The following is a 10939-nucleotide window of genomic DNA, read 5'->3' as shown; positions in this document are numbered from 1 at the left end:
GCTGTTGGCCTGAGGTAGGACTAAATAGATTTAAATAGTGGAGTAGGGTGGTGGGTTTTTAGTGAGTGTAGGGTTAGATGGTATTTGTTTATTTATTTATTTTTGTATTCTTATTTTTTTTCCAAGCTAAATATAAGGTAGTTTTACTTCAGTCTAGTAGGTGGCGGTAATGCAACATTTATTGGATGTCAACTGCCCTTAAACCTCATCGAAGAAGAAGAAGAAGAAGTGGCTAGCTTCACACAGTTAGTGCGCGAGGCAGCAAGTGCATTGGAATCTGCCGAAAGCAAACTGCGAAGTGAGGAACGAGAGAGAGAAAATGAAGTTCCTGCACACGTGGATTAATTTATACCACTGTAGTTATTTTAAATAGATTCTGCTGGTCGGACGGCATTAAAGCTAAATCATAAACGTTTGATGAGTTTGAGACTAGTGGAGCAGCTTTCTATGCTCGCGCACACAAACAAATGACTGAAAACAACCCGCAGGACGTGCCGAGACGTATCGACAGAGAACGGACAAATGACATGGGAACATTTTTAGAAACACCATTTGTCGTCTAATTATACTTTTCGTTATAACATTATGACACAAGTTAAAATGGTTGGATATCAAAGACGCTAGCAAGCTATATTTTGAACGTTGCGATAGAAGATAATTTGTAAACGGCACCACCCGACCACCCCTCCCTCCAGAATAAAACCATAACATATCATATGCTCATATTGAGGAATATGCGGCGTTAAAACATTTGACACGTCATAAAACCGTATAGGAATATTTTAGTCTCTACCAAAAGCAGCTTCCTCATTATCTACAGAACTGTCAACAGAGCTAGCAGCAGTTTGTCGCTTTGTTTACCTCGCTGCTGGAGCTAGCTAGCTAACGTTTAGAGCAGGCTGCACAGTTGGATGGATAGCGTTAGCTAACCTAGCTACCAACTAGACGTGGTGGGTAGTGCTTGCATCCCCTCTATATGACTACCAGCTGTTGCTTGTTGGGACGAGCAATTTGAATTGGTCCTGTTTTATTTGTCTGGCTGTTAAGAAAGCTTCCAAAGAGCGAGTGCAAACGGGGTCGTCCGGTTTTCAGCCTGTCTTCATTTGTCTTCATTGCCACTGGGTCACCATGGCACAGCAGCAGATGCCAAGTTCTCAGAAGGCACTAATGCTTGAACTGAAGTCTCTCCAAGAGGAACCAGTGGAGGGTTTCCGCATCACACCAGTAGAAGAGTCCGACTTGTACAACTGGGAGGTGGCCATATTTGGACCCCCCAATACACTTTACGAGGGAGGATACTTCAAGGTGAGGGAGGATTTCTTCTGTCATGTCTGTGGGCAGTACACCTAATCCGGAACCTATAGCTAACTCTAGTCTAGAGCATAGCAAGTATGTAAATAAAATAACGAGAATCCAAACAGTACTTCTAGCATATACTAACAACACACTTTTTTTTGTTATATTTATATGTAGACAATAACGGTACCCCTGCCTAGAGAGCAGTGTTTCCCAAACTTGGCATACCACTTGTAGCCTTTCCATAGTTTTATTGACCATATAAATAAACATTGCAATATTTTGTTACAACTGAGGCTTAAGCTGTCACCCAGGAGGAACTTGCCACCACCCTCAAGTGGGTGTCGATATGTAACACACTATTTGTGAAAAGCCAGATTATTCCTTCCCTCACACATCACTGACTCTCTCTCTAATTTCCCAGGCACACATTAAGTTTCCAGTTGACTACCCCTACTCTCCACCTACTTTCCGTTTCCTCACAAAGATGTGGCACCCCAACATATATGAGGTGATGTATACCACATTGTATGTTTGTGTCTTGATTTTATGTGATTATATGCGTTTATGGGGAATTGTTGGTCTTGCTGTGGAGTGTAACTTGTTGCTTGTCTACAGAATGGGGAAGTGTGTATCTCCATCCTTCACCCCCCTGTTGACGACCCCCAGAGCGGAGAGCTCCCCTCTGAGAGATGGAACCCCACCCAGAATGTCAGGTAAAACACCTGGCAACACCTGGGCTGCGTTCAGGATGAAAGAAACCTAGCAAACGTTAGTGAACAGACACAGCCCTGTTCTGAATGACCTGTTGACAAACGTAATGATGGTTGCTCAACTGTCTGGTGGCTCAACTGTCTTTCATAAAATACATTACTTGCTGCTTGGGGTCATCCACAAAGGTCAGAGGTCTCATTCACTAAATGGGAGCAATTATAGAGCTTGCCAGCTTGTAGTCCTAAAAAATGGAAATGAGTTGGTATTTTCTCCCTCTGGATCGTTGGACATTGCAATGGGGAAAATAATGGCGTTTTGGGATATACGCCGAAAATAAGGTCAGAGGTGAACATACGAGATCTAATATGTTTTGTTCTATGAGATATCAATCAGTTAACATTAGGTTTATGCATTATAAAGACTTTGTGCTGAAAATAAGTCAGTTGCTAATGAGTCGCTAACTGTCAGAGAAATGGAACTACAACATTAGTCGCAACATTTTTCACATCACTACGCCAACCACGCAAACTAGTCTACGCTACAGTTCTCCAAAAAGCTAGTTAGCTCAGTTAGCTTTCTGTTTACCAGCTCGAACAGAAGCGCAAGGATGGTATATTGTTTTGCTCCAGGCTGCAACCATATCTCTTCAGCAGGAATGTGCTTGTTTTATTGGTTCCCGAACGATGTTGGAGACTTTGGGTCCATCTGATAAGGTAAGCTAAGCCTGTTGGCTAGACGTCAAAGGCATGCGACCTGAGGTGTAGTTTTATTTTTGTAGATGTTTTGATTAGATACAGTGCATTCGGTAAGTATTCAGACCCCTTGACTTTGTCCCCATTTAGTTATGTTACAACCTTATTCTAAAATGGATGATATGTTTTCCTCATCAATCTACACACAATACCCCATAATGACAAGCAAAAACAGGTTTTTATTAATTTTTGCAATTTTATATATTTAAAAAAAAGATACCTTATTTACATAAGTATTCAGAGCCTTTGCTATGAGACTCGAAATTGAGCTCAGGTGCATCCTGTTTCATTGATCATACTTGAGATTTTTCTACGACTTGATTGGAGTCCATCTGTGGTAAATTCAATTGATTGGACATGATTTGGAAAGGCACACACCGGTCTATATAACGTCCCACAGTTGACAGTGCATGTCAGAGCAAAAACCAAGTCATGAGGTCGAAGGAAGTGTCCGTACAGCTCCGAGACAGGTTTGTGTCGAGGCACAGATCTGGGGAAGGGTACCAAAAAATGTCTGCAACACATTGGCCTCCGTCATTCTTAAATGGAAGAAGTTTGGACCCACCAAAACTCTTCCTAGAGCTGGCCGCCTGGCCAAACTGAGCAATCGGGGGAGAAGGGCCTTGGTCAGGGAGGTGACCAATAACCCAATGGTCACTCTGACAGAGCTCCAGAGTTCCCCTGTGGAGATGGGAGAACCTTCCAGGACAACCATCTCTGCAGCATTCCACCATTCAGGCTTTTATGGTAGAGTGGCCAGATGGAAGCCACTCCTCACTCAGTAAAAGGCAAATGACAGCCCGCTTGGAGTTCTTCAAAAGGCATCTAAAGACTCTCAGACCATGAGAAACGAGATTCTCTGGTCTGATGAAACCTAGATTAAACTCTTTGGCCTGAATGCCAAGCGTCACGTCTGGAGGAAACCTGGCACCATCCCTACGGTGAAGCATGGTGGTGCCAGCAGCATGCTGTGGGGATTATTTTCAGCGGCAGGGGAGACTAGTCAAGATCGAGGGAAAGATGAACGGAGCAAAGTACAGAGATCCCTGATGAAAACCTGCTCCAGAGCTCTCAGGACCTCCGACTGGGGAGAAGGTTCACCTTCCAACAGGACAACGACCCTAAGCACACTGCCAAGACAATGCAGGAGTGGCTTCGGGACAAGTCTCTGAATGTCCTTGAGTTGCCCAGCCAGATCCCGGACTTGAACCCGATCGAACATCTCTGGAGAGACCTGAAAATAGCTGTGCAGCGACGCTCCCCAGCCTGACAGAACTTCAGAATGGGAGAAACTCCCCAAATACAGGTGTGCCAAGCTTGTAGCGTCATACCCAAGAAGACTTGAGGATGTAATCGCCGCCAAAGGTGCTTCAACAAAGTATTGAGTAAAGGGTCTTAATACTTATGTAAATGTGATATTTCAGTTTTTTATTTTTAATACTTTTGCCAAAATTTATAAAAACCAGTTTTTGCTTTGTCATTATGGGGCATTGTGTGTAGATTGTTGAGGGGAAAAAAACATTTTCATCCATTTTAGAATGAGGCTGTAATGTAACAAAATGTTGAAAAAGTAAAGGGGTCTGAATACCTTCCGTATGCACCGTATACCTAAAAGTTGAAGAATGGTGCGCAACATTTCGGGAGAATGTGTCTTTCAGTACGTACTGTTGTAAAACTTAGCTAAATGTTTCATCAACTGAATGTACCTGTAACGTGCCTAGTGAACACGGCCCAGATGTACTCACCTGTGACCTTACCTGTGCACTGTTTGTGTCTGCATGTTTGTATATGAATATGTCTGTGTTCAGGACCATCCTACTGAGTGTGATCTCTCTGCTGAATGAGCCCAACACCTTCTCCCCGGCCAATGTCGATGCCTCTGTTATGTTCCGCAAATGGAGAGAGAGCAAGGGCAAGGACAAAGAGTATGCCGAGATCATCAGGTACTTAAAATTCTCTCTTTAACACACAATGAAAAACAATGTGCTCCTTTACACACATACAACTAAACATGCACATTCAGTACAATCAATCACTTCATTTTTCTACCTGGAACCTTTCTCTCTTTCACTCGTGTCTGTCTGTCTGACATTGTATTTACTGTCTGTTGTGCTCTCTCCCTCTCTTAATTTTTCTCTCTCTCCCGCTGTCTTTGTCTCCCTCTTTCTCTCAGGAAGCAGGTAGTGTCCACTAAAGTAGAGGCGGAGCGGGACGGGGTGAAGGTCCCTACCACGCTGGCAGAGTATTGCATCCAGACCAAAGTGCCTTCCCACGACAGCAGCTCGGACTTGCTGTACGACGACCTCTACGATGATGACATTGAGGAGGAGGAGGAGGAAGACGACGATGATGCAGAGGCAGGGGGTGGGGCTGGGGGCCAGATGGCCGGAGAGGGGGGGGACTGCTTAAATGATGAGGAAGACTCGGGCAATGAAGAGTCATGAACTTCCTCCTCTCGCTTTTTATCCCGCTCCTCCACACACCCTTCCTACCGAGGACTCTGCTGCAGCCTCCTCCTATCCTTACTTTCTGATTCCTTACCACGTGCGCATACACACACACACTCACTCTCTTGCTGGATCCATCCCTTCTTGATGGCTTCCCATAGCACTTACTTTACCTTGAGATTTGTTTTAATCTCTGTCAAACATGCCATATCCTATTAAGGCGCTCTACACCTGAAGCAGGGATTCTAACAGTTTTTTAACAGCTGTATGGGGGTCAGATTTATTTAATGGTTTATCATGGCATTCTTCTTATTCAGTCATTTGAGGAGGCAGTTTTAAACAGTTCAACAGAATCAAATGCTTTATAATGACACCAATCTGGCATGTATGCTGTCTACCAGTGTTGCCAACTATTTAGTGAGAATTGCTATTGGCTGCTTGATTTGTCGCTAGAGGTCGCTAGATGATGTTTTGCTGTTACCATGACATTTTCTCCCCTTCTCCCGCTGCACACCCCCTCCCCTTATGTTTCTCTGCCTGTGTGTGTGGTGTTGCTGTGACTTCTGTTGCAAAGGCAGCTTTTCTCACTTTCATTTGCGGCATTATTGAGTGGGAAAAGTCACTAAATGGTATCCAAACTCTGACAACTCTCCAAGGCAGCCTGAAAAGTAGCTGAATTTGTCGCTAGGCACTTTGACAAATAAAAGTTGATGTGGGGGTCTGAATATAGCGACTTTAAGTTGGCAACACTGGTCTCTACCCCTTCCCAGGGTTAAAATACACATGCCTCTTACAAACTAGTTCCAATTCCTTTTAAACTATATTGTGGTAAACCAAATCCTATTCATATATAAAACCACAATTTAAATTAACTAATTTGTTCTTAAGCTGTGGAACAGGGTGGTAAGATGCACTTAATTAACATACCCCTCTCTTACTCTCTCACACAGTCAACAAGATGAAGACCCTTTAGTAAAAAAAATATATACTAAATTTAAATTTCTGTATTGCCCTGGCAGGGATCTGAACATAAAAAGGACACGTTGCAATTTTTGCTTGGTTCCCCATGTTTCTCTTTGAGTCATCCACTCAATCAAAGATCAATAGCAGATTGGAAGGGTTTGGCACTGACTCCCAACATGCATCTCTTTGAGTGGATTCATCTCAACATGCATATTTTCAATCAGAGACCAGAGAGAAGCAATCTCTGCTCCAACCTCTGAGGTGAAATGCACCTGAAACTGATAAAGGGACTCTGAGACAGGATGCTAAGACACATGCTTGATGTCACTTAAACTCTTGTGCTCTCAAACAGAAGATGCTTCCGAATATTGGTACGGTACCAGCGCTGGATAATTCCCATGGGGACTGGATTGGCGATGTTTCCGTGGAGACTGATTTGTAACAACCCATTCTTTCTATGCCTATGGGGGACTTGAACACCAGGGGTGAAAGAGACAAGTGGACAACCCCCCTACCCCTCTCCACCCCACAGAGCGGTGGAGCCATCAAACTGCTCTGCACAGAAAACGGCACCGAGAGAGGCAACACTGCTGTTTCAAGCAGATACAATTTGTTTTGTTTGTATTTGCTGTAGTCAATCTCCCGTTCAATGTTTGATGAAAACCTCTCTCTTTACCCAGAAACACAGGCAATGAATGTTGGATCACCATGGGAAGTGTTGGCCATTCCATAACACTTTGTTACAGCTAAAGTTTGGGGTGTGTCATCTTCCTCTACTAAGGGTGTGTATAAGCAACAGACCTTGGTTCACATACTATTTGAAATCATTTTAAATGTCCCAAAAGTGCAAACCCCACTCACTGGACACCCCAGACTGATGAAAGCAAACTATTTGATTTCAAATAGTATTTGAACGCAGGTCTGATGAGCCAGACATTGAGGTTAAAAATGCTTGGGTATAAAGGAGTGAACTCTTTGAGTTCCAAAGTAAATGTGATTCATTATGTTTTGTTGCCAAAGAGATTCTCTCCCAGTGCCAGTCACAGGCCCTTGACCCCAGATAGGTAATCATTACATAGAAAAGTTTGGGAACAAGTAGAGCGCTACATAACCATTATGATAATTTATTAGATATTAGTTCTCAATTGTTTAATTTTAAATTAACTTCAAGAATGGCTTAGAGACTTTGGGCTTGATTCAATCAAATGCACAGGGCAATATTTATGCAGTAGCATGTAGGCCTAAACATAGTGGGTAAACAAAGATATTGTGTAAAAATTGCTAGGGAAGGGTGGCTTGGATCCAGCCCTTGGTGTCTTTCAGCTAATGTTAAGTGTTTGTTTAGAGTATAAAATTCCCATTTGTTTTTCATGGTCTAATTGAACTTATGTCATGAACCTTTTCTTTTCATGGATGTTCACTGAAGATAAAATAAGCTTATTTTGTGAGTCTTTAACTTTGGGTTGTTTGTTGCACAGTAAAGTCAAATAAATACAGAGAGCGCTGTAAATTGTCATAGTTATTATTTTAACCTTTAGAAACATCCACTTGTTTGATATTTGTTTCAATGAAAAAGAACGCATTCAAATGAAATGCCCCCCAAAAAGTTTGCTGATTATGAAAATGAAATGAAATGAAATAAAGGATGAATACGGAAGCAGAGGCAACGGAGTCTCAATAGCAGGTGTCTGCAGCATTGCGCACCTCCCACTACTGATCTCCCTGTGTGGCACAGGAGGCTACTGAGGGGAGGACGGCTCATAATAATGGCTGGAATGGAACGGTATCAAACACATAGAAACCATGTGTTTGATACCATTCCATTTATTCCATTCTAGCCATTACTATGAGCCCATCCTCCCCAATTAAGGTGCCAGCAGCTGCCTGTGCTGAATGGTGTGAGGTGAGGCTCTCAACCTTCTAGTTTCTGTCCTTTTTCTTTGAAGCCACATGGGCCTGAGAAAAGAAAGTTACAGAGTTAACAGCCATAAACACTGGATATTCCTGTATTAACAGGTTCAACTGTATAACAGTGCAACAACAGGCTGTGCTCTCCGGAGTGATGAGAAGCATCCACTTCCCTTCTTCCTCTGCTTTGCTGCAGATGCGATGCTGAGGCGATCACTGGCAGAGGAAACATCTGTAGAGGGCTCCAGGCTGGTGGCATTAACTACACTGAACAAAAATATAAATGCAACATGCAACAATTTCAAAGATTTTACTGAGTTACAGTTCATATAAGGAAATCAGTAAATTGAAATAAATTCAATAGGCCCTAATCTATGGATTTCACATGACTGGGAATACAGATATTTAAAAAAGGTAGGGGCATGGATCAGAAAACCAGTCAGTATCTGGTGTGACCACCATTTGCCTCATGCAGCGCGCACATGTCCTACGCATAGAGTTGATCAGGCTGTTGATTGTGGCCTGTGGAATGTTGTCCCACTCCTCCAATGGCTGTGCGAAGTTGCTGGATATTGGCGGGAACTGGAATACGCTGTCGTACACAACGATCCAGAGCATCCCCAACATGCTCAATGGGAGACGTCTGGTGAGTTTGCAGGCCATGGAAGAACTGGGACATTTTCAGCTTCCAGGAATTGTGAACAGATCCTTGCGACATGGGTCTGTGCATTATCATACTGAAACATGAGGTGATGGCGGCGGATGAATGGCACGACAACGGGTCTCAGGATCTTGTCACAGTATCTCTGTGCATTCAAATTGTCATTGATAAAATGCAATTGTGTTCGTTGTCCGTAGTTTATGCCTGCCCATACCATAACCCCACCACCACTCTGTTCACAACGTTGACATCAGCAAACCGCTCGCCCACACAACGCCATACGTCTGCTACAGTGGGGGAAAAAAGTATGAAGTCAGCCACCAATTGTGCAAGTCCTCCCACTTAAAAAGATGAGAGAGGCCTGTAATATTCATCATGGGTACACGTCAACTATGACAGACAAATTGAGGAAAAAAAATCCAGAAAATCACATTGTAGGATTTTTAATGAATTTATTTGCAAATTATGGTGGAAAATAAGTATTTGGTCACCTACAAACAAGCAAGATTTCTGGCTCTCACAGACCTGTAACTTCTTCTTTAAGAGGCTCCTCTGTCCTCCACTCGTTACCTGTATTAATGGCACCTGTTTGAACTTGTTATCAGTATAAAAGACACCTGTCCACAACCTCAAACAGTCACACTCCAAACTCCACTATTGCCAAGACCAAAGAGCTGTCAAAGGACACCAGAAACATAATTGTAGACCTGCACCAGGCTGGGAAGACTGAATCTGCAATAGGTAAGCAGCTTGGTTTGAAGAAATCAACTGTGGGAGCAATTATTAGGAAATGGAAGACATACAAGACCACTGATAATCTCCCTCGATCTAGGGCTCCACGCAAGATCTCACCCCGTGGGGTCAAAATGATCACAAGAACGGTGAGCAAAAATCCCAGAACCACACGGGGGGACCTAGTGAATGACCTGCAGAGAGCTGGGACCAAAGTAACAAAGCCTACCATCAGTAACACAATACGCCGCCAGGGACTCAAATCCTGCAGTGCCAGACGTGTCCCCCTGCTTAAGCCAGTACATGTCCAGGCCCGTCTGAAGTTTGCTAGAGTGCATTTGGATGATCCAGAAGAGGATTGGGAGAATGTCATATGGTCAGATGAAACCAAAATAGAACTTTTTGGTAAAAACTCAACTCGTCGTGTTTGGAGGACAAAGAATGCTGAGTTGCATCCAAAGAACACCATACCTACTGTGAAGCATGGGGGTGGAAACATCATGCTTTGGGGCTGTTTTTCTGCAAAGGGACCAGGACGACTGATCCGTGTAAAGGAAATAATGAATGGGCCATGTATCCTCTCCTTTTCTCCCTATACACCAAGTCACTTGGCTCTGTCATATCCTCACATGGCCTCTCCTATCATTGCTACGCTGACGATACACAACTAATCTTCTCCTTTCCCCCTTCTGATAACCAGGTGGCGAATCGCATCTCTGCATGTCTGGCCGACATATCAGTATGGATGACGGATCACCACCTCAAGCTGAACCCTGGCAAGACGGAGCTGCTCTTCCTCCCGGGGAAGGACTGCCCGTTCCATGATCTCGCCATCACGGTTGACAACTCCGTTGTGTCCTCCTCCCAGAGTGCGAAGAGCCTTGGCGTGACCCTGGACAACACCCTGTCGTTCTCCGCTAACATCAAGGCGGTGACCCGATCCTGCAGGTTCATGCTCTACAACATTCGGAGAGTACGACCCTGCCTTACACAGGAAGCGGCACAGGTCCTAATCCAGGCACTTGTCATCTCCCGTCTGGATTACTGCAACTCGCTGTTGGCTGGGCTCCCCGCCTGTGCCATTAAACCCTTACAACTCATCCAGAATGCCGCAGCCCGTCTGGTGTTCAACCTTCCCAAGTTCTCTCACGTCACCCCCCTCCTCCGCACACTCCACTGGCTTCCAGTTGAAGCTCACATCCGTTACAAGACCATGGTGCTTGCCAATGGAGCAGTGAGGGGAACGGCACCTCCGTACCTTCAGGCTCTGATCAGTCCCTACACCCAACCGAGGGCATTGCGTTCATCCACCTCTGGCCTGCTGGCTCCCCTTCCTCTGCGGAAGCATAGTTCCCGCTCAGCCCAGTCAAAACTGTTCGCTGCTCTGGCACCCCAATGGTGGAACAAGCTCCCCGCCAGGACAGCGGAGTCACTCACCACCTTCCGGAGACATTTGAAACCCCACC

General features: G+C 44.4%; 1 protein-coding gene across 1 annotated transcript; it reads left to right on the top strand.

Annotated features, from left to right (window-relative positions):
• The first annotated feature begins 242 nt into the window (after positions 1 to 242).
• Positions 243 to 7682, top strand: LOC121550299 (ubiquitin-conjugating enzyme E2 R2). The gene is made up of 5 exons (XM_041862510.2): positions 243 to 1305; positions 1721 to 1807; positions 1915 to 2012; positions 4571 to 4705; positions 4936 to 7682. The coding sequence occupies exons 1-5, from the start codon at positions 1129 to 1131 to the stop codon at positions 5204 to 5206; spliced, it is 768 nt and encodes a 255-aa protein (XP_041718444.1). The 5' UTR covers positions 243 to 1128; the 3' UTR covers positions 5207 to 7682.
• The last annotated feature ends 3257 nt before the right edge of the window (positions 7683 to 10939 follow it).

The sequence above is a fragment of the Coregonus clupeaformis genome, chromosome 18 (genome assembly GCF_020615455.1).
Source record: "Coregonus clupeaformis isolate EN_2021a chromosome 18, ASM2061545v1, whole genome shotgun sequence".
NCBI lineage: Eukaryota > Metazoa > Chordata > Actinopteri > Salmoniformes > Salmonidae > Coregonus > Coregonus clupeaformis.
This window is presented reverse-complemented; position numbering and strand designations above follow the sequence as displayed.